We start from the raw sequence: 26,680 nt of genomic DNA on the forward strand, positions 1-26,680 counted from the left end.
TATAAATAATAAAAAAAATTTATATCTAATAAACAATTTATTTATTTGATCTCATTTTTATTGTAATGTTTGAATAAATACTTAAAAAATAAAAAAATAAAAAAAATTAATTTTTAATTTTTTTATTTTAAAAAATGTTGTCATTCACCGTACAGAAATTTACTTAACAAAAATTTTATTTTTTAATAATGACTATAAAAATTTACATCAAAATTTAATTTTCTACCAAGGTTGATGTAGAAGAAAGATGAGCTAGTTCCTCCACAGATGATGAAGCTGCTGCGCGTTTGCTGAGGAGGCAGGGTTTTGTCTTCAAAATCTGCAAAGGGATTGGGGCTTAGGGCTGCTCAACAAGTCAACAGAGGATTTGGGGTGGGATGATCTCCAATTAAAAGAAACCCTAACTCAGCATTAGCAGTGATAGATTCAAAGAAGGGGAAACGTTTCTTCGGTAAATGCTTCTTCCTCAAACCTATAATCTTAATAACTTAATATAGCTTCTGCTAGCACGTCTTCAAACATCGCTTTCTTTCTTTCGTTCGTTTGTGGAATTTATCATTTAGTCCTTGATGTTAATGTTTACTTTTTTTTTTTCCGAAAGAAATAATGCTACATATCTAAGTATTTTTGTTAATTAAGGGCTTGTTTGGGTGAACTTTTAAGAAAAGATCTTTTTTCGAGTTATCTTTTTTTAAAAGATCTTATAGAGAAGATCTCATGTAAAAAGGTCTTTTTATCTATCAATTATGTTTGGGTATAACAATATAAAAATACTTTTTTGTTTATTTATTACATAAAAAACATCTTTTTTAAGGAAAAAAAATCTTTTAAAAAAAGATGTAAATTACAGCTTCTTAAAAAAGATCTTTTTTTATTTTATTAGTGCTTTTACTTTTACTACTAGAAATTTGTCAAATACGTTAAAAAATTAAAAAAATCTTTTTTCATTGAAAAAATATTTTTTTTAACAAAATAATGACACCCAAACATGCACTAAGTCCAACTAAGTTAGTCTAATATCAATAAAAATTAATTATGGATAGCATTGCTCTAAATCTTATTGTTTAACTTTGTTAGAATTGGTTTATAAGAAAGACTTGATTACTTGATGCGATATCTGACTTTAAATGCGTCCCTTCTCAGATTATTCATTTTTATGATGTTATACTTGCTCTTAGGAACACGATAGTTTGAAGAGAAAGAAATGGACCGAATATCTGTCATGCCAAAATTTATACTTCATGACATCCTCGGAAGGTTGCCAGACAAAGATGCTGCAAGGACTAGTGTTTTGTCAAAGTCGTGGAGAGAAACATGGTTTTCATTTCCCATATTGTCTGCTTGCGACAAGAATTTTATTAATTTGCATGAATTACCATTATATCCAGAAGGTGCTCGTTTGCTTAGCAAATTAGATACATTCATTGAGTATGTGAGTAAAAGATTGAGGCGGCTCCATAACCAAGGATTAGCAGTCAAAAAACTTAAGCTCAATACGCAATATATATCTAATAAGATGCTTGTGTCACGGTTCCACCATGTTGATGAATGGATACAGATGGCAAGTGAAAGTGGTATCGAAGTACTAGAGCTTAACCTCGCTCTTAGCCTGGACAAATTATATAACCTTCCACTTTGTCTCACTGAAGCCAAGTCACTCACTAAGTTGGTGTTGACTGGGGGAATCAGACTTGACCCAGCATTCTTAAACCATTCACTCAAGTTTTTCTCAGTGAGAACATTGCTTTTTCATAGTATACTTCTTGGAGATGAAAGGGTTATGAAGCATTTCATTTCATATTGTCCTCTAGTTGAACATTTAAGTCTTATTCATTGTCTTCTATATAAACCTTTAAGTGTAGGAGATCCACCCGGTTCTAGGGCCAATTATGTGAAATCGTTAAGCTTGCATGGTCTACAAAAGCTGAAGCGAGTTGAAGTTCAAGGAATAGAAGACGTATATATTGATGCTCCAAATCTTGAGAATTTATGCTATCTTGCTGGTATTGTGCATGCATCTTTCAAGCTGAATTTAGGTAGTTACAAAAATTTGAGATGGTTGAGCTTATTGTGTGTGAGAGTAGAGACGTGGTTACTTGAACAATTGCCCAAGATTCCATTCCTTGAGAATTTGATATTGAAACATTGTTCTTTGTGTGAGAGGATTAATATTTCAGGTTCTCAACTCAAGTTCTTGGAGTTAACAAATTGCTCTAACTTGAAAGAGATCAATATTGATGCTCCAAATTTATTATCATGTGAGTATAGTGGAAAAGACGAACCTGTTATATCTTTTCGTGGAATTTCTAATCAACTGGATGTCAGTGCTCATATCCACTTGAATCATCAGGATGTTGATAGATTGAGGCAATTTATCCAAAACATTGTACCCCAAGAGGTTTTGACGTCTCTGTCCGTTTTTATCATCCAACTATATCCAGTAAGTATAGACTTTCTACTTAATTGGTTCCTTCTGCTTGCATTTTTGCCATATATATTTATTTATTTGTTGTACCCCGAATTATGCAGATTATAGAAAGCGTAGATATATTGCAAGGTTCATCATCTCCACCAAGTATTAAACACATGCAATTATCTGCTGTCTCGGATAGGCAAACTTGCTATTTTCCGGTTATGAATTGGTTGCTTTCAAGTTGCTTCCCGGAAACTATTTCATTCAGCTTGCATTACAGTTTTAAGTTGAGGGAATTCATGGTGGTATGTTATTGTTTCCCAATTTTCTGTTTTATTTTCTCATTTACAACTTTGTCAGTTATAAATAAATAAAAGGTTAGGGAGCCTCTAACTTTGTCAGTTATTTCATAAAAACAACAGTATTTCTATGAGATGCTGATGGGAAGCAAGAAGGGCGAGTGCTATTGCTATTCAAGGGGTCCTGAGTGTTGGTGGCATGGCTTGAAAGTTGTCAAGATCACACATCTAGAAAGGATTTATGAAAATGTAGAAGATCTCAAGGCCATGTTAAATGCATTGCCCTTACCTCGTAATTACGATGAAGAATTTATCACTTTTACCTTAGAGTTGTAATCTTGCTATTATTGGCTGATAGGCATTCCTCGTGTGAATTAAAACTTAGGTTGCTGCTTTCTATGATGTGCCTATACTTTTATTTTAGTGCCTGTTATATACGAGGCTGAATCTCTTTGCTCAAGTTAATTGATGTGAATGTGATCTATTAGTGGTTAAGTTTGAATCTTTTTTCTTAAAATTTTTTAAATTCTGTGGTCCTTTTTAACGGTCTCTAGCCAATATGAACTTGCAAAAAATTACTTTTTATCTCGCTCATTCTCCATTTCCAAGATAATAGTATTATTAAATATTAAGTATATAATAAAAGTTAAAGGTAAATAGATAATAGTATTATTAAACATATTATCATTGTTATAATTCAAAATAATACCACTCAATTTTCTATCTTTTGCAAATTTAAAATAAATCTGAATTCACTTAGTTGTATGTCATTTGTGTACACTATAATGTGTTCTAGTTTAGTAGATCTCCAAGGTATGATTTGCAAGTCAAAAATGCTATGCCATTATGGCAACCAACAATGCTAGGAATCAAGAAGGTAAGATGTTTTTTTATATATTTTTGGATGTTTAAAGTTCCGTGATCTCCGTCCCTAATTCTCCAACGTGTATCATTCAGAATTTTAATTTGGGGGTGAGAAGTAATTAATATCAAAGATTATAAATTAAAAACAAATAAAATTAATTAAATATAATTATAAATTAGTTAAGTTATTTTTTTTTTGACTGATCCCTTCTTGGTTCATATACTTTTTCTTATGGCAACCCAAACCAATCAGATTGCCAATTGCTTAATATTATTTTATATTCTTATTAAAAAATATTAAAAAAACAAACGTTGTAAATAGTAAATACATTGGAATATTGAGTGTTTGAAGCTAAAATTAATTTGTCCTCTTTGGATGATTCTAGAATTGAGAAATGAATAATTTTAACCAGGAGGCTGTATTTCGAATTGAGCGTTCGGAATTCTTTAGATTTTACGCTAAATAATGACATAAATTTGAATCTTTCTTACAATAGCCAATTAAAATTATCTGTTTTGAAATTATACGAGAATTCAATTCTTGCAACTGGGTGGGGTTGCCGGGTGGGGAAGAGAAAAAGGAGAAGCCAATTCCAATTATAGGCATTCCGATTCATATAATTAAATTCTTTTTATATAATATTAAATTCAATTCTGTAATTTAGTGTTTTATTCCAAATATCAAACATCAAATCAACATCATAATAAACGAAATTAAATTCATTTACATCCTATCTTTTTCCTATTGCAATCAAGTGATAATAGACCCGTAAAGCTAAAGGATGTAAATTGTAATAATTGTTAACATAACAAGCTAAGATATAAAAGATCAAGTGAAAAAGAAAACAAAAGTCCAAGCTACAAGACCTGGGGCCATGTGAATTTGGATGGCATGGTTTCCCATATGAAGAACTGGATGGTTAAAATGAGAACTGAAAGAGAAACATGATTGAATAGCATGGTATAGCACTATAGCATGTGACCCCAAATGAATGAATCTTCAATGTGTTCAAAAACATGGAGCCACGATCTATTTTCTTTCTTTCTTTACAATTCTTTTTCTATCTATATTTAGGGTGTTTGTTTACTCCTACGGATTCAAATATCATTTCTCCATTTTCTTAATGGTATTCAGACCAACTAGGCTTAACAATCTTTTGTGTACAAAATTTGTAAAACTCGTGACTTCATCATATCATAACAAACCCAGTGCCATATATGAAACCGAAGCCGAAAACCCAGAAAATCAAACATTAATATTTACTCAATTTATTACTAAGCTATTTTTATAAGATTAAACTAAATTAGATTCAACAGACAATAGGCACAGTTATCTACTAGCAGATGACCCAAAATGTAGAATTTGATGAAACGCATCCTTTGGAAAACATAATATAAAAAATGAAACTATTAAAATCCAAACAGATCCTGAATAAGCTCACAGCACAAAAATTCCCAAAACTAATAGTAAGAAATTTTCAGAGATAAGTAAAATGGAAAACGACACCGTTTTTTGAAATGCTTAGAATCTGAGCTTGGTGAAGAACCAACGATTTTTGCCAGTCTTGAACCTCTCCTCGAGCCTCTTCTTGGTCTCTTTAAGCGCCGCAACCTTCTTGTCCTTCGCCTGAAGAGACTCGACTGTGACGGCGTCCTTCAAATCCACGTCAAGCGTGTAGCGCGTGGGCATCACGTGTTGGTAGTTAACCATCTTAACGAACGCCTTGACGCGCGACTTCTTCGCCGTCTTCTTGGCGGAGTCCCTCTTCACAACCTTGGAAGGGTACTTCTTGATCCCGGCGACGAGGCAGTGGCCGTAGGGGCGGTCGCGGGTGCCATCGTCGAAGGCGCGTATGATGACGGCTTTCCGACCCGCATATCGGCCTTGCAGCACGATAACCGCTTTGTTTGGTTTCAAGAACTTCACCATCTTTCTTCTCCGCTTTTCCGCTTCTCTCTCTTTGTTCTTGTTTATGGAGGAAGTGGCGAAACCCTAGACGTAGACTAGTTGAAAATATGTAGAAACAACAATTGGGTCTGAGTGAGATGGCGAAGCCCGATTTAAGAAATATTGGGCTATTGACCAAAACAATAACAAACATTGGACCTAAGAAAAAATGTATTACCAAAAAATAGTGTATTAATGCTCTTGTTAGCAAAATAGAATAATAGGTGCAAATATAATTAGAAAAAAAGGATTGGAGTCTTCTTTTTGTACAAATTTATAAAAAACACAATAGATGTGCTCATTCTTTAGTGAAAAAAATTTTAAATTTAGCTGTTGATTTTGTGTTTTAGGATTTATCTCTTCTAAAATTAATTAGTATCCTCAGTAATAATAAAAGAGGACTACTTTATTTCATATAATTTGTATCTAGATTTTTATTTTTTAGACATTTTTAGTCCTGTTTCATTATTAAAAAAATGTAAATAAAATTAAAAGAGGTTATATTACCCAAAAAAAAATTAAAGGAGATTGACAATTTCACCGAATTCTAGCTATTAGAGTGGAATAAATCTTTAAAATAGTTTCTAGATTCGGCTCTTAAAATTCTAATTGCAATTTGATCCTTTAGATTGAGTTTTGGGCTACATACAAATTTTTCAACCTATTTTCGATGTGAGTCAGCATGTAGACTGCTGATGTGGCATAGCTATTGCCATGCTATTAGTTATTATGGCTAGCTAACGTAGCTGACAATGTATAATTTTTCAATTTAGTCTCAGTCTTCATTTTTAAACCCTAGAGCTTCTTTTCTCCTTTTCGTTCTGCTTGTCGTCTTTTTTATCTTCTACTTCGGTGTCTAATCCATCACCAGAAGAAATTTGAAAAATGTCAGTAATAAGGAGAGCATGAAAAAGAAGACATTTGGGAAAATGAAAGGATATCAGTCCGGCTGCGAAAGTGGAGTCCCTTTCTTGATGCTTCCTTTGATCGATTCACGCTTCTTTGTGAACCCATTGAGAGGAGAATTTTCCCTTGCATCGAGTATGAAGGAATCGAGGAGGCGCATTATGCTTACAGAAACAGTGATCAATTGAGAAAGGAGATTCTTGTCTCTCTTAAGAAGATTCTTGAACTTCTAGAAGGTTACATGACTGCGAAACACTAGGATTTGTTTCCGTACAACAGCGTCGCTTCTGTCGCCATGAAGCTCTATAAGGAGAAGTTCTTGAAGCATGACAGAGAGAGGTTCATAAACTACCTTGTGGACGTGAAGTCACGGAAGGAAAAGGTTATCACATTGAGACTCATGCGTGGGGTTCACATGGAGGTTTCAGAATCATTGGGACTGTTGGAACGTTCAGTGCAAATCCTCAGCTTCATCTGATCGAAGGCAATGATCTTCATTCCAAGATCAATTTTATTAGATACATGGAGTGGGGGATGAACACAGATTTTCAGAAGGTGCTTAATCAAATTTTGGAGGTGGCTGTAATGAAAAATTGAAAGAAGATCAGATGATTGAGAGGGTGTTTGTGTTCAATGACGTGGAGTTTGATTGAGCATATGCGAGACTTTGGAAGACCGATTACCAGACAATTAAGAAAAAGAAGAGAAGCAGAATAAAAATAAGAAGAAGAAGCTCTACAGTTTAAAAATAGAGACAATGACTAAATTGAAAAATTATGAATTGTTAGCCACATTACCTAGCCATAATAACTAACAGCATGGCAGTGGCAATGTCACATTAGCAATTTGTTTGTTGATTTATGTCAAAAATAGACTAAAGAACTTGTATGTAGTTCGAAGTTTAATCTGAAAGATTAAATTAGGACAATTAAAATCTTAAGAATAAAATTGGTGTAAGGTCTCAATTTGGGATATTACTGTAAAGATTTAGTCTATTAAAGTGGGGGATCTCTTAGTCAAATTAGATTGGTCTAGTAATTGGCTTATTAGTCTTTTTAAGCAAGTGTTAGGTATTCGAATCTTACTTTGTTTATGCAGTAACCCATTGGTCAATGATAAACCCTTAAATGGAACTCCGATTTGCAACAAACTAATCCTTATCCTATTGAGTTAGGGTATAGGTGAAAGTTGGCTATCCTACGAGAACTCGTGACTCAGCTCATTTTAGGTTCGACTCGTGGCCTTTTTACTTAAAAGCCTTTAAGAAAAAATCTACGAAGCCTGTTCGGCCGGCTCGTCAAAATATTTTTTTTGTAAAAGCAAATTATTTTTAGTTTTACTTATATTAAACATAAAACAAAACAAAAAAATAATCAAGACTAGTTAAGGTTGTAGCTTTTTTTTAAATTATATTTAATGTGAATTTGATTTTTTAAATTAATTATTTTGAGGTTTAACTCATGAAATAGGCTTTTTAAATAAGCTGGTGGACTTATCAAGTTTTAAATAGGTAAAGCTTAAGCTTAAAAAAAAGCCTATAAGAAGTAACAGTTCTAAACTTTGATCATTTATTTATAACATGGGCTAGACTCGTCAATGCCAAATCTCAATTCGATTCAGTTCGACCCATTTTCACTCTTAGATGAAAATATCGTGAGAAATAATAAAAAAATTATTAATTTTTTTAATTTAAAGAATTTTTGGTAGTATAAAATTTTAAAAGTTTCATTAATAATAATTTTAACTGATATTTTTAAAGACAAATAATACGTTTTAGAAAAATAAAAAATATGAGCAAAGTATATTTTTGTCACTAAAATTTAACAAATAATTTAAAAATATCACTAAGTTTTATTTTGTTTTAATTTAAAAATATTTTAAAAATTTTTAATAAATTTTAAGAAAAAAAATATTTTTTATCCAAAATATAATACTCTTGAAAATTTAATTAAATATTAAAAATTAAAAAATAAAATAATTACAAATTAAATATTCAAAATTTTAAAAACTAAACATATTTCTTTTAAAACGATAAATTCATTCGATGTAACTGCATTTGGTATGGAATAGTAAGACTAAAACTAAGAAAATAAGATTCAACTAAAATTTCAATCTCTTCACACAAAATTTTAATCTATTTAATTTCTGCAAAGAATATTAATACAAGAAATTAAAATTTTAAAGATAAAAACTAAAACTTTCATACCATTTATTTTCTCAAATATCCTCCTTCAACTTTTTAAATTTTAAGTCTACTCCTCTCTCACATCACTGACAAAATGAAAAATTTAATTTAGTCTATTGTTTTTTTTTTTTTTTCTATGCAAACATGGTCTAAGCAAACGAATCCTTGGACGGTCCAAACAAATAGGACACCGTAGAAGGGGTAAGACGGGGAACTCGCAATTGTTGAAAGATTACAACCTAGTAAGAGATACGTAGAAGAAAGATGATTAGATATTTAAATGAGCTAGTTCCTCCATAGATGATGAAGCTGCTGCCAGCTTTTGCTGAGGAGTGAGGATTTTGTCTTCAAAATCTGCAAGTGATTGGGGCTTAGGGCTGCTCAACAGAGGATTTGGGTGGGATGATCTCCAATTAGACGCAACCCTAACTCAGTGCATAAGCAGTGACAGATTCAAAGAAGGGGAAACGATTCTTCGGTAAATGCTCCTTCCTCAAACCTATAATCTTAATAACTTAAAACATTGTTTTCTTTCGTTCGTCTCTGCAATTTAGTTTTTAGTCCTTAATGTTAGTGTTGATTACTCTTTATTTATTTTGGAGAATTCTGGATACAATTTTTTTTTTTTGTTGTAATATGAAAATTTTCGTCCTGTTTTGCCAGACGCCATATAGACTTGAAATGCTTCCCTTTTCAGATTATTCATTTTTATGATGTTATAGTTGCTCTTAGGAGAAAGTAATGGACCGAATATATGTTCTGCCAAAAACTATACTTCATGACATCCTCGGAAGGTTGCCAGACAAAGATGCTGCTAAGACTAGTGTTTTGTCAAAGTCGTGGAGTGAAACATGGTTTTCATTTCCCGTCGTGGCTGCTTGGAGCAAGGATTTTTTTAATTTGCCTGAATTACAATTATCTCCAGAAGATCCTCTTTGGCTTAGCAGATTAGATATGTTCATTGGGTATGTGAGTAAAAGATTGAGGAGGCTCCATGACCAAGGCTTAGCGGTCAAAGAACTTAAGCTCAAGATGAAATATATATCTGATAAGATGCTTGTGTCACATTACCACCATCTTGATGAATGGATACAGATGACAAGTGAAAGTGGTGTCGAAGTACTAGGACTTCACCTCGCTCTTAGCCTGGACAAATTTTATAACCTTCCACTTTGTCTCGTTGAAGCCAAGTCACTCACTACGTTGGTTTTGACTGGGGGAATCAGACTTGACCCAGCATTCTTAAACCATTCACTCAAGTTTTTCTCAGTGAGAAAATTGCTTTTTCATAGTATACTTCTTGGAGATGAAAGGGTTATGGAGCATTTCATTTCACATTGTCCTCTGGTTGAATATTTAACTCTTATTCATTGTCTTCCATATAAACCTTCAAGTGTAGGAGATCCACCTGGTTCTAGGGCCCATTATGTGAAATCGTTAAGCTTGCATGGTCTACAAAAGCTGAAGCAAGTTGATGTTCAAGGAATAGAAGAGATATATATTGATGCTCTGAATCTTGAGAACTTACGCTATGCTGCTAGGATTTGGGATGCATCTAAACTGAATTTAAGTAGTTACAAAAATTTGAGAAGGTTGAGCTTATGTTTTGTGAGGAGAGCAGACATGTGGTTACTTGAACGATTGCCCAAGATTCCTTTCCTTGAGAGTTTGACGTTGAAAGATTGTTCTTTGTCTGAGAGGATTAATATTCCAGGTCCTCAACTCAAGTTCTTCAAGTTATTAAATTGCCCTAACTTGAAGGAGGTCAATATTGATGCTCCAAATTTATTATCATGTGAGTATTTTGGAAAAGACGAACCTGTAATATCTTTTCGTGGAATTTCTAATCAACTGGAAGTCAATGCTCGTATCCACATGGATCATCAGGATGTTGATAGATTGAGGCAATTTATCCAAAACATTGAACCCCAAGAAGTTTTGACGTCTCTGTCCCTTTGTATCATCCCGCCATATTCAGTAAGTATAGACTTTTTCTTAATTGGTTCCTTCTGCTTGCATTTTTGCCATATATATTTATTTATTTATTTGTCTTTTTGTACCCCGAATTATGCAGATTATAGAAAGCCTGGCTACATTGCCAGGTTCATCATCTCCACCAACTATTAAACACATGCAATTATGCTCTTTTTCGCCTAGGCAAACTCAGTATTTTCCCGTTATGAATTGGTTGCTTTCAAGTTGCTTCCCGGAAACTATTTCATTCAGCTTGAATTATAGTTTTAATATGAGGGAATTCATGGTGGTATGTTATTGTCCCAATTTTCTGTTTTATTTTCTCATTTACAGCTTTACTTTAATTTCGAATAGCGTGTTTCATTTGTTGAGCGTTCATAATATTAAGTAGTTATCAACATAAATAAAAGGTTATGGAGCCTCTAACTTTGTCAGTTATTTCATAAAAACAACAGTATTTCTATGAGATGCTGATGGGAAGCAAGAAGGGCGAGTGCTATTGCTTTTCAAGGGGTCCTGAGTGTTGGTGGCATGGCTTGAAAGTTGTCAAGATCACACATCTAGAAAGGACTTATGAAAATGTTGAAGATCTCAAGGCCATGTTAAATGCATTGCCCTTCGCTGATAATTACGAGGAAGAATTTATCAGTTTTACCTTAGAGTTGTAATCTTGCTATTGTTAGATGATAGACATTCCTTGTTTGAATTAAAACTTAGGTGTTGCTGCTTTCAATGATGTGCCTGTGCTTTTATTTTAGTGCCTATGTGTACGAAGCTGAATCTCTTTGCTAAAGTTAATTGATGTGATCTATGAGTGGCTAAGTGTGGATATTTTTTCTTAGAAATTTCTAAGTTCTGCAATCATTATTTATCTGGGATCCTTTTTAACCGGCTCTTAAAGGCAACTCTGAACTTGAGAACAAAACAATTTCATTGATGATCTTGAGACTTGATTAAATATTCTTGAGTTGGCATGCTGCTTTTGGAAATTACCATTTGATTAATTAATTTATTAAAAACATCTAAATTTATACTTGCTTTCGAAGATTTTTCAGTTGTGTCTTGTGTGATCTTGACATGCTTTCGTACATTAACAACTCTAAATTAGAAGGCCAGTTGAATTTCGGAATTTCAATGTTCTTGAGTAATGTGGTCGTTATTGGTGAGAGGGCAAGATAAAATGATCTAAAAAGAGTTAGATATACTTTGAGTAATAATAATAAATAATTTAGAGTTTTAGTTCATCCTCTTAGTATTTAAAAGAATACAAAATTCAAATATTATTATTATTATTATTATTATTATTATTATTATTATTTAAAAACATAAAAATGAAAAATAATTCAAAATTTTATTTATTTAGAAGTTAGTAGGATAAGTTCAGACTTTTAATCATTTTTCATATTTTTTCTCGAAAATAGTCAAAACATATAACAGAAGTAGTAGAAAACCAAAAAAGAAGATAACACAGGTAGTAATAGTAAATACAAAACAGGAAGGGGTCTTTAAGAGTTATTTCTTTAGAGAAATTAGAATGTCAAAAGTGTATATAAATTTTTAAAATAATTTAAAATTTTAATTCACATGCACATATGTAAAGTCTTTTTTATATAGCCATCTCATATTGTATCGTCGCATTAACAAAAATAATTAATTTTTAAATCAATTGTTTAAAAAATTATTTTAACCTCTAATATTATATTGTAGAGTTTTTTTTTTTACCAAATATAAGGAGATTCAAACTCGCAACATTTTAGGTGAGTATAGAAAAATTATACTATTTGAGTTATAATTCATTGGCAAACAATTATTTTTGTTATAGGACGGAGTACATTACATTTGTATATATGATATAAGAATCTTTGCTTTTTTTATTTAAATTAAAAAAATCATTATTTCGTTTTTATTGAAAATTTAAGGAATTTATGTTTAGGTGTATATTATAGTATTTGTTGGCTTGCCCACAAAATATACACAAATATTTTACACATAGCAAGTTAACATAAGAAAATCAATAATGTATTCAATTTCATAATATTGTGAAATGTATCTGATTTACACATTTAGCTTGCAGAAAAATATGACCAAGATTTTTATATTTATTTTGCTAATAATATAGAAATACAGAAAGTATACCTAAAATGGTAAATATTTTTATATTTTAAAACAAACTACACAAATTGATTTTTTTTTATTTAAACTCTTTTAGGAAAATTAAAATCCGTGGAGCTCGTAACAGAGTTTCATTTGTTTGTTTATGATAAAACAATAGTTTCTCTACGAGACACTTAGGGGAAGAGAAGAGGGCAAGTGTTATTGCTGTTCAAGTGCTACTTAAGTGTTGGTGGCATGGTTTGAAGAATGTCAAGGTCACAAGCTCATTCAACAAGGCTGATGATGATAGTGTTACTGATTTTAGGACCATGTTTTATGTATTGCCAAATTATTCTTCTGCTTCTTTAAAAGGAAATTATGGTAGTTTTAGGCCAGAATGATGAAGGTGCTGTTATGAACCGAAAGACATTCTTACATAGGAGTAAAATTATATGGTACTGTTGTTTATGTTTGCGATGAGAACTTGGATTTCTTTTTTCTTTATTCTTTCCTGATATTGGAATTACTGAAACTTTAAATCTAAAAAAAGTTTTTTTCGATAGGAGAGAAAAACCTTTTTCAGCGGAATAACCTGTTTTGGCCATTACTTTTTTGCAAGCACATTTCGATATATGAGAATTGTAGAAAGGTTTTAATGAATTTGAAGATTAAAGAAAAAGTTGTGTAAAAATAATTGATTAAAGTTGTGATGTGTAAAAGTTTTTCCCATAGAATTGTAATATATGGAGTTCGGAGAAAGGAGGAATGGACTAAAAATATATGTATATTCTGAAATAGAAGAACAATCATATGCAGATAATTTTACATAAAAATAATTATATGTAAATTTTTACTTAAAAAAATATAGATTAATTACACGTAATAATTATAAAATTCAATCAATGTAAGCAATTTTTTTACTTATTATAAGACATGCAATTAATTTAACAAATAAATTTAACATCAAGTTATAATACGCGAAAACATAATATACAGAACTTAAATGACAACTATGGCATATTCAAATACTAAAAACACAATTTGCATGTTCAATAATTGAAATGTGGTTCTCCTCTAGATTAGTTTAGGAGGACAAACAGATTTAAAATTAAATTCAAACGAAAAAAAAAAGAAGTAAAGCATATTATTATTAATTAAAAACTTAGGAAATAAAATAAAAAGAAAGTAAACAATCTTATTTGATGTCAGATTGATATGTTTATATAATAATTTGAAAAAAAATCTCCATTATATATTGTATAAATAAATATCTGATAGAGATTATTGTTGTTAGTGACGGTGTTGTGGTTATTCCATACTTTGTTTCTTTCTGTTAAGGTAGTAAGATACCATGGTCCGTCAGTTAGGTTGTGATTGGTTACGAAAACATAATAAAATAACAATGAGAATAAGGTGTAAAAAATATAGATTTTTGTATTTTGTTTGACGATAAATTAAAATAAATTATAAAAATTTAATTTATTTAATTTTTATTTAAAAAACTTAGAAAAAAATATAATTAATAAAAATAATAAAAATTAAAAAATATATTGTGTTTTTTGTTAATAATTTTGTAATTGTTTTTGTTAAAATAAATACAAAATACACTAATTTAATATTTTTAGATATAATATTTTTATTTATGTTTTATTTGTTAAATGTGATTTTATGTCTTAATATCTTGGGAGCCACTTCAATAACGACGTCTAAAACGTTTTTTTAAAGATATTTTTAATAATTAAAATTTAACACATATAATTAATTAAATCGTATTATTTTTGTCAAAATTAGGTTAGACAAATTAATTTGACTGAAAATAGTAAATCAAATATTGAATCAGTCTAAATTAATATTATTTTTTATATAAAATTACTACAATACTCTTATTATAAAAAATGACTAAAATAATTTTATTATATATATTAATTTTAAAAATTCTAAATTATAACCCTTTTATTTTCTCTCGTCTTAGAGTTTTCAAAATTTTTATATAATAGAGATATTTTAGTTAGGAATATTGTAGCCATTTTTTATAAAAAATATTAATTTATATCGATTCAAAATTTAATTTATTAATTTTTTGTTAAACTAATTTGTTCAGTTTAATTTTAATAAAAATAATACAGTTTAACTGATTATATATATTAAATTTTAATTTTTAAAAAATTTCTTTTAAAAAAAGAGATATTTTTAATATTTTTATCTAAGTAACTGGTTAATATTTTTATTTCAATATTCTATACTTATAACAAATGCGGTTTTAAAAGTTAGATCTTTTCAATTTTTTTCACTTAAAAAGAATAAAGTACGACAAGATGCCACTAATGTAATTTATACGACTATATCTATAACTATTAAGAGTATCTATTTGCTAAGAGTAGGACAAAATGTAATATTCGAAGGATAAATGTGTAATAATTCTGCAACCAACCATCCGATACTACTCCGAAGTTCGTTTTCTGTGTGAAAACTTTCAAACTCAACTGCAACCATGAAGTTTTAAGTTCAAAGTTGAAACTTCAAACCCTTTTAGGTTCGAATTACGCAAAGCATGCAAGCTACCTTCGAAAATAATTAATTTTTAAATTTATTATTAATTAATTTTTATGTATTTGTTTTATCAATTTTTTATTTTAAAAACAAATGTTTATATACTTCAAAAAAAATAAAAAAATACAATACTGTTTAAAAATTAATTTAATATTAAATTTATTTTATTTTATTTCAAAGATAAATTCATTGAATAAGCAAATGAATACAAGGCCGGTCCAAATAGGACAACGTAGAAGGGGTAAAATGGGGAACTCACAATTGTTGGAAGAATACAAGTATACAACCCAAGTAATAAACATAGAATCATAGATGAGAGACAACAAAGTTGATGTAGAAGAAAGATGAGCTAGTTCCTCCATAGATGATGAAGCTGCTGCTAGCGTTTGCTGGGGAGTGAGGATGTTGTCTTCAAAATCTTCAATGGGTTGGGGCTTAGGGCTGCTCAACAGAGGATTTGGAGTGGGATGATCTCCAATTAGAAGAAACCCTAACTCAGTGTATTGGCAGTGACAGATTCAAAGAAGGAGAAACGATTCTTCGGTAAATGCTCCTTCCTCAAAACCTATAATCTTAATAACTTAAAACATTGTTTTCTTTCGTTCGTCTCTGCAATTTAGTTTTTAGCCCTTAATGTTAGTGTTGATTACTTTCTATTTATTTTGGAAAATTCTGGATAGGGGTAAAGGCGGATCGGATGGCCAAAATCTCGATTCAATCTAGAATAAAATTATCGGATTGGATTCGATGTCTACAGTTTTTAAAGCTTGGATTGGAACCAATGGATATGGGATATATCTTTTTTTAAATATGTTTATTCTTAAAATAAATTAAATATATTTTTTCTTAAATAATAAAATTAAAATAATACAATATATATAATAATTATTAGTTGAAATACTACAACAACAATAACAAAAACAAAGCCTCTATCATATATCATGCCTACAGAGACACCGTTTATTTATTTTTGCAGATATGCCGATATCTGAATCGGATATGCGGATAACTACATATGCAATCCAACCCTATTAGTGTGCAAATCGGATTGGATCCGATAGCCAAGCGGGTCGGATTCATATCCGCAACTTTCGAATCGGATTCGGATTAACACCGTAGATATGCAATTTTTTTTTTAATATGAAAAATCTCGTCCTTTCTGCCAGATGCCATATAGACTTCAAATGCTTCCCTTTTCAGATTATCATTTTTATGATGTTATACTTGCTGTTAGGAGAAAGTAATGGACCGAATATCTGTTCTGCCAAAAACTATACTTCATGACATCCTCGGAAGGTTGCCAGACAAAGATGCTGCTAAGACTAGTGTTTTGTCAAAGTCGTGGAGTGAAACATGGTTTTCATTTCCCGTCGTGGCTGCTTGGAGCAAGGATTTTTTTAATTTGCCTGAATTACCATTATCTCCAGAAGATCCTCTTTGGCTTAGCAAATTAGATATATTCATTGAGTATGTGAGTAAAAGATTGAGGAGGCTCCATGACCAAGGCTTAGCGGTCAAAGAACTTAAGCTCTGTATGGAAGATACATGTGCTAGTATGCTTGTGTCCCAGTCCCACCATATTGATAAATGGATACAGATGGCAAGTGAAAGTGGTGTCGAAGTACTACAGCTTTACCTTACTCGTAGCAATGACAAATTTTATAACCTTCCACTTTGTCTCGCTGAAGCCAAGTCACTCACTAAGTTGGTGTTGAATGGGGGAATCAGACTTGACCCAGCATTCTTAAACCATTCACTCAAGTTTTTCTCAGTGAGAACATTGTTTTTTTGTGGTATACTTGTTGGAGATGAAAGGGTTATGGAGCATTTCATTTCACATTGTCCTCTGGTTGAAAATTTAACTCTTATTCTTTGTCTTCTATATAAACCTTCAAGTGTAGGAGATCCACCCGGTTCTAGGGCCGACTATGTGAAATCGTTAAGCTTGCATGGTCTACAAAAGCTGAAGCAAGTTGAAGTTCAAGGAATAGGAGAGGTATATATTGATGCTCAGAATATTGAGAAGTTATTCTACAATGGTGCTATTGTGGATACATCTTTCAAGCTGAATTTAGGTAGTTACAAAAATTTGAGATGGTTGAGCTTATGGTTTGTGAAGAGAGCAGACATGTGGTTACTTGAACAATTGCCCAAGATCCCTTTCCTTGAGAGTTTGATATTGAACCATTGTTCTTTGTGTGAGAGGACTAATATTTCAGGTCCTCAACTCAAGTTCTTGAAGTTAACAAATTGCCCTAACTTGAAAGAGATCAATATTGATGCTCCAAATTTATTATCATGTGAGTATAGTGGAAAGGACGAACCTGTTATATCTTTTCGCGAAATTTCTAATCAACTGGAAGTCAATGCTCATATACTCATGACTCGTCAGCCTGTTGATAGATTGAGGCAATTTATCCAAAACATTGAACCCCAAGAGGTTTTGACGTCTCTGTCCCTTTTTATCTTCCACCCATATTCAGTAAGTATAGACTTTCTACTTAATTGGTTCCTTCTGCTTGTATTTTTGCCATATTTATTTATTTATTTATTTGTCTTTTTGCACCCCGAATTATGCAGATTATAGAAAGCCTAGGTACATTGCCATGTTCATCATCTCCACCAAGTATTAAACACATGCAATTATGTTCTGTTTCGCATAGGCAAACTCAGTATTTTCCCGTTTTGAGTTGGTTGCTTTCAAGTTGCTTCCCGGAAACTATTTCATTCAGCTTGGATTGCAATTTTAATACGAGGGCATTCATGGTGGTATGTTATTGTCTCCCAATTTTCTGTTTTATTTTCTCATTTACAACTTTACTTTAATTCGAATAGCGTGTTTCATTTGTTGAGCGTTCAATATCAAGTAGTTATCAACATAAAGAAAAGGTTATGGAGCCTCTAACTTTGTCAGTTATTTCACAAAAACAACAGTATTTCTATGAGATGCTGATGTGCAGCAAGAAGGGCGAGTGCCATTGCTATTCAAGGGGTCCTGAGTGTTGGTGGCATGGCTTGAAAGTTGTCAAGATCACACATTTAGAAAGGACTTACGCAAATATTGAAGATCTCAAGGCCATGTTAAATGCATTGCCCCTATCTGATAATTCCAAGGAAGAATTTATCACTTTTACCTTAGAGTTGTAATCATGCTATTATTAGATGATAGACATTCCTCGTTTGAATTAAAACTTAGGTGTTGCTGCTTTGTATGATGTGCCTATGCTTTTATTTTAGTGCTTATGTGTATACGAAGCTGAATCTCTTTGCTCAAGTTAAGTGATGTGATCTATGAGTGGCTAAGTGTGGATGTTTTTTCTTATAATTTTTTAAATTCTGCAATTACTATTCATCTGGGGTCCTTTTTAACCGGCTCTTAAAGGCAACTCTGAACTCTGGTATTTTATGAAAAAGTGTAAATATATTACAAACGATTCGATAATTGTATTATGATAAATTTGATTATTTTAGGAGCTCATTATTTTATTAAAAATGATATAAAACACATTATACAAATACATACCGTAATAAGTGACTTTTAATATACACACAATATTTTTATACATATTATTTTATACTTTTGAATAAAATAATCACTTGTCAGATTTAGAATAATCAAACTTATCATAAAGAACATCAAACATGTTATAGTGTAACACTCGAACTTTTTCTATAGCAACATAATTAACTTTGTTTTTTTTTCTTGGTGTCATAATTAACTTTGTTTATAAACACCAATATTTAGTAATAGAGAAAATAAAATAGGGCTTAAAATAAAAAATTGATAAAGTAAAAGATAAATTATTATAATAATATAATGTATATATAATAAAAAAAGTAAAGTATATATATTTTTTAAAAAATTTTATAAAAACATTAAAAATCTAAAAGCTAAAAACTTTATTTTAGAGGGTTTTTCGTAGAATAAAATCTAAAAACTTTAATTAAGAATAACTTTAACCTACATTTTTAATGATTATGTTAATATGCTAAAAAAAATTCATTAAAAATTAATTTGTTATTAAAAAGAATAATAAAATATTTTAAATTTTAAATCTTAACCAAACTGCTTTTAAAACACATATGATATTAAGTAGGGTAAAGTATACTTTTTGTCCCTGAAGTTTACTAAAAGTTTCAAAATTACCCCTAAGTTTCAATTTGTTTCAATTTTATCCCAGAAATTTTCGAATTGCATCAATTTTACCCCTAATTTATTTCAATTTTATCCATTAAATTTTCGATTTGCATCAATTTTACCCCTGAACGTTAACAGCGTTAAAATCACTAACAGACGTTAGTGACGTGGCAATAAAGGAGTTCTATGTGGCAACTATGTGTGTGACTCATTTGTAAAACGTTTTTTTAAATAATTTTTAATTTTTGTTTAAAAATTTATATTAAAAAAATAAAAGAGGTAAAAATCCCATCATGAAACCCTAAAATTAACTTCTTCATTTACGTCTGCGTCTTCGTCTTCTTCATTCTCTGTAAGAATCAGAAACCCTAAGGAATGGCTTCCCAAGGCTCTGTATCATCACAAAAAAGTAGTCGGCGACGACGAACGCTGACGTGCAACTGTGGTGAACCCCCTGTACTGAGATGGTCGAAGACACCAGACAATCCCGGCCGGAGATTTTGGGGCTGTGTATACTTTGATGTAAGTTTGAGTGCTTTCTCATTTTGATGTCTTCCTGAGTATCTTCAATTTCTTTTTTTTTGTGTTTATGTTGCAGATTGGGAAGGAGTGCACATTTTTTTCCTGGGCGGATGGAGTTGCAGAGATAGAAGAGGCTGAGGTTGCAAGGTTGAAGATGAAGATTTCCACCTTGAAGGCTAAATTAGTTTATGCCAAATGCAAACTGTTGGTGGCTGTAATTTTTGGTGTGTTGGGTTGGTTTATGGTGATTCTAATGGTTTATCTGTGGGTGAAGAATGGAACCCATTTGAGGTTAGGGTACTAATGCGTTTGGGACAGATGAAAATAGCAGAGTAAGAATAGGATGGCTGTTTGTAAACAGTTACAAAACTGTACTCAAGTCGAAAACTTGTTAATGTTGTTGTCCTTGAAGTTTAATTTATGTTTCAAAAGTATCCCTAAAAGGATTAAAATAGTTTGGCACTAAAATTGGCATTAAGAACCTGTTGTGACAAAGACAAACTCTAATTAAAATTTGCATGACATAAGTTGTTAACCATAAGCAAAATAACATAAGTTGTTAATCAACATAATCTCCAATTAACATAAGTCATAACCAAAGTAAAAACTGAATTACATAATTCGTAAGCAAAATAATTCAGCAACAAAGAAAGAGTTGGAGTCATAGGTCATAAGTCATAATACAAAATGCCAACATTGTTCAAGCTTTCAAAAGAAGCACCAATTACAAGATTTGACACAACTAAGACCCTGTGAGAGTACTCTGAGTTTGACTCCCTTGTGATGAGGGTTGTCCATGTGCAGTTGAAGTGGAGTTGCTCCTAAGGATTCTAGTTGGTCTTGGTGGCTGGAATTTTTTGTGTGCAGTTGGTTGGGTATTAGGCCTTGCTGCAACATTGGCCAACCTGGTCCTCTTATGCGCTGAGCCAGTAGATCCAGCTTTCTTAGCAGTGCTGTGCTGGGATGGTGATGATGTAGCAGTTCCAGCATTATTGTTTTGGGCCGACGATGTAGCAGCAGTAGTTTCCTATGATGGACATGAACAAAAAACAGCCAGTTACAGTTTAAAAAAGGTAAATAGCATTAGAAACAGTCTTATGTATGGAAAAGGGAACAATAGACAAGTACTTACGGTTGGTCTTCTAAAAGGGCAGCCTCGCTTGTTGTGACCCAATTTTAGACAATGAGAGCATTTTTGTTGTAACCCCAGCCTAGAAGTGCTTGGGCCGTGTGGTTCTTCACCCTCCCCTCTTGCTCTTTTCTTCTTAGGCCTCCCAATTGGCACTCTGTGTGGTGGAGGAACCACATCTGGATGAATAGTTCTCTCCCACATCTGGTCATTCGGATCCCACCCCATAGCAACCAAAAGCCATCCTCCATATGGTGTCTTCAAGAAGCAACCATCAAGTCCTATCATAGGCCTACACTTCATGAAACTCTCCTTGCAAGCCTTTAAACAAATGTAAATCCTATGAAATTGTGGACTTAAGTCGAGTGATGTATCGGGGTGCTCAGTTTGGGCTGCTGGAGGTAATTGGACTTTCAGCTTCACAGATGAACCAGGATTCGTGCGCAGCAACTCATGGCAATAGTCATAAAGTCTTCTATACTGCTCCCTAAACGTTCCATTAATATCAACCAGTGCAATCTGCTTGTCCCGAAATGCCTTTGCTCTTGAAATCTGCACATTCCACTTCCTAAGGGTCCTACTTTGGATGGTGCCCAGCTTCAACTTCGGATTCTCTTCTACTTTCCTCATGAAGACCTTCGCCAGCCACTTCGACTTCATCACTTTTATGTTGAATACAGTGTTACAAGAATGATGATCATTAACAGTTCTTAGCTGCCAACTATCTTCATTGGCCATCTTCACCGCATATGCAAACCATTCACACCCATCTCCACACTTAGCCCTCACCCGGACATTGTCCACCACTGGAAATTTTATGTTTCTCCCAGTATGAACAGCATATGATGTCACAGCTTCCTTGAACTCCTCTCTTGTTGCATAGAGAGTTCCAGACTCCCACTTATACATGCTCATATCCTTCAACTCCTTGTGAACGGGAAATTTCTTCTTGCTGGCTTCGTCATCCTCACTCGATACCTCCTCCAACTCATCACTGTTCAAACCTTCATCATCGCTTAAACGAGAGCTCTTTCTCTTTCCAACAGCCACCTTTTGAGTTTTCTTTAACTTCTCTATAGCACTCTTACTTTTCTTAGACTTTCTTATATCTTGATGCATCTCCCCAAGAGTTATATCAACATCAAACAGCCCATCATCACCACAATAATCATCTTCACTATCACTAAAATGAAGATCAGAATCAGCCTCATAATCTGGGTCATCAGAGTCATCCTCTTCTTCACTATTGTCCCCATCACCAACATTCTGTAGCCTTCTTCAGCATTTAAATGGACATCAACTAATCCCTGCATTTGGGCCTCCATATCCACCCCTTCACATTGGGCTTCTACTTCAATATTTTGGGCCTGTCTATTATCACTTGGCCCACTATCAGCATCCACACACTCTTCCTTAACAACCTTGCTGCCACCCCCAACATCTAAATACCCAATGTCGTAACAAAAATCATCAGGGATTGAAGCCTTATGCACCACATACAAATCAACCACCTTTTTTTCAACTCCTATATTTGCCATTTCCATTGCTTCTTCATCACCTTTCAACAACTTCAACCCTTCTAATCCTAATTCAGTATCTTTATACCACAGTACCTCAATGTTCTCAGCAATGTACCCAAGTTTTCCAACCACATCATAAGCCTCTATAACACTCCATCTATCTCTGTCACACCAGTCAACCGTTGTCACCTCACCATCAACATACTCAGTTTTACCCTTATCACTACAAAACCTACCCCTGTGATGAACTCTAACACTGAAATCATCCATCCTGCCGTTATAAAAACATTTTCAGACCAAAGAACAGAGTAACTAATAGTTCGAAAATATAGACCACGTAAAAGTTATATTTTTCACAAAAACTCAACAGAAATCCCTCAATCCCTGAATGTAATAGAACCCTAACAGCAATCAAGACTGATAAAGAAAAACCCTAAATCCTAACTGTTCAAACATGCAGTAGCAAGATTGATCAGAATCGTGGCCTACCTCGTCGGAAACGTTGATCAGAATGACGCTACCCCAGACTGAATTGTTGATGACCGAATGCTATCCCAGACTCCTCCCTCAGTCTCGACGGCGTCGCAGCATGCGCCGTCCTGCCCCTCGTCGCGGCAGACTCAAGAAAACGGTGCGTCGTCTGACCACCCAGCAAGCTTCCTCGACTGATTCTGTTTTCCTGGTTGTGTTCCTTCGTGCCACAGGGAAGATAAAAGGCTTATGTTTGAACAAAGAAGCCAATTCGTTTACTGGGGTTACTCAGCCATGGGTATTTTGGGGGTTTCACCTTTCTTGCCACATCACACGCTTCACTTTGCCATATTACTAACGTCTGTTACTAATTTAAACGGCGTCAACTTAAAGGATAAAATTGATGCAATTCGAAAACTTCTGGGATAAAATTGAAACAAATTGAAACTTAAGGGTAATTTTGAAACTTTTAGTAAATTTCAGGGACAAAAAGTATACTTTACCCTATTAAGTAAAAGAAAAATGTTAGATAACTATAAGAATTTATTATCAGAATTCTGATAACTTAATATTTCTCTAATAATAATAATGATAATAATAACTACAACTATAACCACATAATGCATATTGCATAACCATTGATTTGCACTTGCGCAGTTGGGAAATGGATTTTTTTTAACAATTAAAAAAGTAAAGTGTAATTTCTGACCAATAATTTTATAAATAGAATAAAAAATGAATATAAGATAGAGCAATGAAAAGTTAAAGATCGTATTTTATATTCTCAATTTTTTTTACAATCGAGAGGATTCATTTTCGTAGAGCAGTGATTACTGTTCAACAGTTAAAAGAAACCCTAACACACAGCACTGGCAGCGAAAGATTCAAAGAAGGGGAAACATTTTTTCGGTAAATACTCCTTCCTCAATCCTGTAATCTTAATAACTTAATATAGCTTCAGCTAGCACGTCTTCAAACATCGCTTTCTTTTGTTCGTGTCTGGAATTTATCTTGTAGTGCTTAATGTTAATGTTGATTACTTTTTATTTGTTTTGAAAAATTCTGATTATTTTTCTAATATGAAAACCTCGTCCATTCTTACACGATGCCATATAGACTTCAAATGCTTCCTTTTCGGATTATTCAATTTTTTTATGTTACACTTGCTCTTAGGAGAAAGTAATGGAAATGGACCGAATATCTTTTCTGCCAAAAGCTATACTTCATGACATCCTCGGAAGGTTGCCCGACAAAGATGCTGCCAGGACTAGTGTTTTGTCAAAGTCGTGGAGCGAAACATGGTTTTCATTTCCCATATTGTCTGCTTGCAGCGAGAATTTTTTTAGTCTAGCAAGAACATTACCTATAGAACATCCTCTTTGGCTTAGCAAATTAGATATATTCATTGGCTATGTCGGTAAAAGATTGAGGAGGCTCTGTGACCAAGGCTTAGCGGTCAAAGAACTTAAGCTCAATTTGCAATATAGATTAGACCGTATGCATGTGTCCCACCATGTTGATCAATGGATACAGATGGCTGCTGAAAATGGTGTCGAAGTACTAGAGCTTCACCTCGCCGCCAGTGGCTGTATGGACAAGTGGTATAACCTTCCGCTTTGCGTTGCTGAAGCCAAGACACTTACTAAGTTGGTGTTGATTGGGGGAATCAGACTTGACCCAGCATTCCTAAAGCATTCGCTCAAGTTTTTCTCAATGAGAACATTGTCTTTGAGTTGTATACTTTTTGGAGGTGAAGGGATTATGGAGCATTTCATTTCGCATTGTCCTCTGATTGAACATTTAACTCTTGAACATTTAACTCTTAACTTTGAGTTGTATACTTTTAGGACCGTTTGGGTGAAATCGTTAAGCTTGCATGGTCTACAAAAGCTGAAGGGAGTTGATGTTAAAGGAATACAAGAGGTATATATTGATGCTCCAAATCTTGAGGACTTATCCTATCGTGCTCTTGCTACAGATGGGTCTTTCAAGCTGAATTTAGATAGTTGCACAAATTTGAGATGCTTGAGCTTGTGCCATTTGATGAGCCCAGACAAGTGGTTACTCGAACTATTGTACAAGACTCCTTTCCTTGAAAGTTTGATGTTGCATAATTGCTGTTCGTCTGAGAGAATTAATATTTCAGGTCCTCAACTCAAGTTCTTTACGTTATCACATTTCTATGATAACTTGAAGGAGGTCAACATTGATGCTCCTAATTTATTATCATGCGACTATATGGGAATCGACAAACCTGTTATATCTTTTCAGAGAATTTCTGATCAATTGGAAGTCAATGCTCATATGCACATTAATCATCGGCATATTTCTAGATTGAGGGAATTTTTCCAAAACATTAAACCCCAAAAGGTTCTGGCATCGCTGTCCCTTTTTATCTTTGAGCCACTTTCAGTAAGCATACACTTTCTACTCGATTGGTTCCTTCTGCTTGCATATTTGCCAAATTAATCTAGTTATTTATTTTTCGTTTTGTACCCTGAATTCTGCAGATTACAGAAAGCCTAGGTATATTGCGAATTTCATCCTCTCCTCCAAGTATTAAATGTGTGGAATTATGTGTTCTTTGGGATAATGAAGCTCCCTATTTCCCCTTTATGAATTGGTTGCTTTCAAGCTGCTTTCCAGAAAGTATCTCATTCAGCTTGCGGTCCTATTTTAAGATGAAGGCATTTATTGTGGTATGTCATTGTCTCCCAATTTTCTGCTTTATTTTCCCATTTACAACTTTAAGATTCATTCCAATAGTTTCATTTGTTGAGCGTTTATAATATCAAGTACTTGTCAACATAAATAAAATGTTATGGAGCCTCTAACATTATTGGTTATTTCACAAAAACATCAGTATTTCTATGAGATGCTGATGGGCAGCAAGAAGGGCAAGTGCGATTGCTGTTCAAGGAGTTTTAAGTGTTGGTGGCATGGCTTGAAAGTTGTCAAGGTCACATACTTAGGAAGGACTTATGAAAATGTTGAAGATCTTAAGGCCATGTTAGATGCATTGCCAGAATTTGATGCTGAGGAATTTATTACTTTTGGCTTAGAGTTGTAATCTTGCCATTATTAGCTCATATGATGTGCCTATGATTTTGTTTTAGTGCTTATGTATATACTAAGCTGAATCTCTTTGCTAAGTATATAATTTAATCTCTTTCTTTTTATGTTATATATTTAAGGACTTATGTATATATTTAAGTTAGTTGATGGGATCTTAGTGACTAAGTATACATTGATGTTTCTAAATTCTGCAATTATTATTTATCTGAGGTCTGGTCTTTTTTAACCGTCTCTAAGCCACTCTGTACCCGAGACCAAAACAATTTCATTGTTTGTTGATCTTGAGTAGGGTGGGAAGTGTTGGGAAAACTCAACACAAGTTTAAATCAAGAACCTGTCTAACAGCGGAAGCACCAAAAATAATTTTTCCACAACTTGTGCAATTAAATGGGTAACACCAAAAGTATTCAAAGTAGCAAATATAATGGCAGAATTTAAATAATCAGACATCAGAATTTTAACGTGGGAAAATCCCCAAAAGAGGTACAAAAAACCCACGGGACCTAGTTCAGAAAAATCTTCCACTATCAGAATAATGGGTACACAAACAGTCTTTCTAGTGACACTAGGGCATCTCAACAATCAACAAAAT

General features: G+C 32.9%; 5 protein-coding genes across 12 annotated transcripts; 4 read left to right on the forward strand and 1 right to left on the reverse strand.

Annotated features, from left to right (window-relative positions):
* Positions 1-251: 251 nt before the first annotated feature.
* LOC107464186 (putative F-box protein At1g49610) lies at positions 252-11,460 on the forward strand. 4 transcript variants are annotated; one of them, XM_052253739.1, is made up of 4 exons: positions 252-451; positions 1,179-2,440; positions 2,530-2,718; positions 11,045-11,460. In XM_052253739.1, exons 2-4 carry the CDS (start codon positions 1,205-1,207, stop codon positions 11,255-11,257), a joined length of 1,638 nt encoding a protein of 545 aa, XP_052109699.1. In that variant the 5' UTR covers positions 252-451; positions 1,179-1,204; the 3' UTR covers positions 11,258-11,460. The 4 variants fall into 4 exon arrangements, with proteins under 4 accessions (XP_052109699.1, XP_052109698.1, XP_052109700.1 ...); XM_052253738.1 differs by lacking the exon at positions 11,045-11,460 and adding an exon at positions 2,836-3,239; XM_052253740.1 differs by lacking the exon at positions 11,045-11,460 and adding an exon at positions 2,836-3,239 and having other exon boundaries at positions 1,190-2,440.
* Positions 4,956-5,592, reverse strand: LOC107464189 (60S ribosomal protein L27). The gene has a single exon (XM_016083117.3). The coding sequence runs from the start codon at positions 5,504-5,506 to the stop codon at positions 5,099-5,101; it is 408 nt and encodes a 135-aa protein (XP_015938603.1). The 5' UTR covers positions 5,507-5,592; the 3' UTR covers positions 4,956-5,098.
* LOC110272344 (uncharacterized) lies at positions 8,821-18,536 on the forward strand. Of its 5 annotated transcripts, none has more exons than XM_052253737.1 (4): positions 8,821-9,093; positions 16,468-17,715; positions 17,814-18,002; positions 18,168-18,536. In XM_052253737.1, exons 2-4 carry the CDS (start codon positions 16,477-16,479, stop codon positions 18,378-18,380), a joined length of 1,641 nt encoding a protein of 546 aa, XP_052109697.1. In that variant the 5' UTR covers positions 8,821-9,093; positions 16,468-16,476; the 3' UTR covers positions 18,381-18,536. The 5 variants fall into 5 exon arrangements, with proteins under 5 accessions (XP_052109697.1, XP_052109695.1, XP_052109696.1 ...); XM_052253735.1 differs by lacking the exon at positions 8,821-9,093 and adding an exon at positions 15,529-15,776 and having other exon boundaries at positions 16,210-17,715; XM_052253736.1 differs by lacking the exon at positions 8,821-9,093 and adding an exon at positions 15,529-15,776 and having other exon boundaries at positions 16,400-17,715.
* A 1,201-nt stretch (positions 18,537-19,737) lies between these two features.
* LOC107464129 (uncharacterized) lies at positions 19,738-20,263 on the forward strand. Its single transcript, XM_016083037.3, has 2 exons — positions 19,738-19,893; positions 19,970-20,263. Exons 1-2 carry the CDS (start codon positions 19,747-19,749, stop codon positions 20,195-20,197), a joined length of 375 nt encoding a protein of 124 aa, XP_015938523.1. The 5' UTR covers positions 19,738-19,746; the 3' UTR covers positions 20,198-20,263.
* A 3,581-nt stretch (positions 20,264-23,844) lies between these two features.
* LOC107464130 (F-box/FBD/LRR-repeat protein At5g22660) lies at positions 23,845-26,240 on the forward strand. The gene is made up of 4 exons (XM_021130774.2): positions 23,845-23,922; positions 24,187-25,425; positions 25,524-25,712; positions 25,877-26,240. Exons 2-4 carry the CDS (start codon positions 24,196-24,198, stop codon positions 26,081-26,083), a joined length of 1,626 nt encoding a protein of 541 aa, XP_020986433.1. The 5' UTR covers positions 23,845-23,922; positions 24,187-24,195; the 3' UTR covers positions 26,084-26,240.
* Positions 26,241-26,680: the final 440 nt, after the last annotated feature.

The sequence above is a fragment of the Arachis duranensis genome, chromosome 9 (genome assembly GCF_000817695.3).
Source record: "Arachis duranensis cultivar V14167 chromosome 9, aradu.V14167.gnm2.J7QH, whole genome shotgun sequence".
In the NCBI taxonomy this organism is placed as follows: Eukaryota; Viridiplantae; Streptophyta; class Magnoliopsida; order Fabales; family Fabaceae; genus Arachis; species Arachis duranensis.

Coding starts and splice junctions, on each gene's coding strand:
- LOC107464189 (XM_016083117.3), bottom strand. CDS start 5,506: ATGGTGAAGTTCTTGAAACCAAACAAAGCGGTTATCGTGCTGCAAGGC.
- LOC110272344 (XM_052253737.1), top strand. CDS start 16,477: ATGGACCGAATATCTGTTCTGCCAAAAACTATACTTCATGACATCCTC. Junction 17,716..17,813: donor TTATCTTCCACCCATATTCA/GTAAGTATAGAC, acceptor CGAATTATGCAG/ATTATAGAAAGCCTAGGTAC. Junction 18,003..18,167: donor ATACGAGGGCATTCATGGTG/GTATGTTATTGT, acceptor CAAAAACAACAG/TATTTCTATGAGATGCTGAT.
- LOC107464130 (XM_021130774.2), top strand. CDS start 24,196: ATGGAAATGGACCGAATATCTTTTCTGCCAAAAGCTATACTTCATGAC. Junction 25,426..25,523: donor TTATCTTTGAGCCACTTTCA/GTAAGCATACAC, acceptor TGAATTCTGCAG/ATTACAGAAAGCCTAGGTAT. Junction 25,713..25,876: donor AGATGAAGGCATTTATTGTG/GTATGTCATTGT, acceptor CAAAAACATCAG/TATTTCTATGAGATGCTGAT.
- LOC107464129 (XM_016083037.3), top strand. CDS start 19,747: ATGGCTTCCCAAGGCTCTGTATCATCACAAAAAAGTAGTCGGCGACGA. Junction 19,894..19,969: donor GGGGCTGTGTATACTTTGAT/GTAAGTTTGAGT, acceptor TTTATGTTGCAG/ATTGGGAAGGAGTGCACATT.
- LOC107464186 (XM_052253739.1), top strand. CDS start 1,205: ATGGACCGAATATCTGTCATGCCAAAATTTATACTTCATGACATCCTC. Junction 2,441..2,529: donor TTATCATCCAACTATATCCA/GTAAGTATAGAC, acceptor CGAATTATGCAG/ATTATAGAAAGCGTAGATAT. Junction 2,719..11,044: donor AGTTGAGGGAATTCATGGTG/GTATGTTATTGT, acceptor TAAAAACAACAG/TATTTCTATGAGATGCTGAT.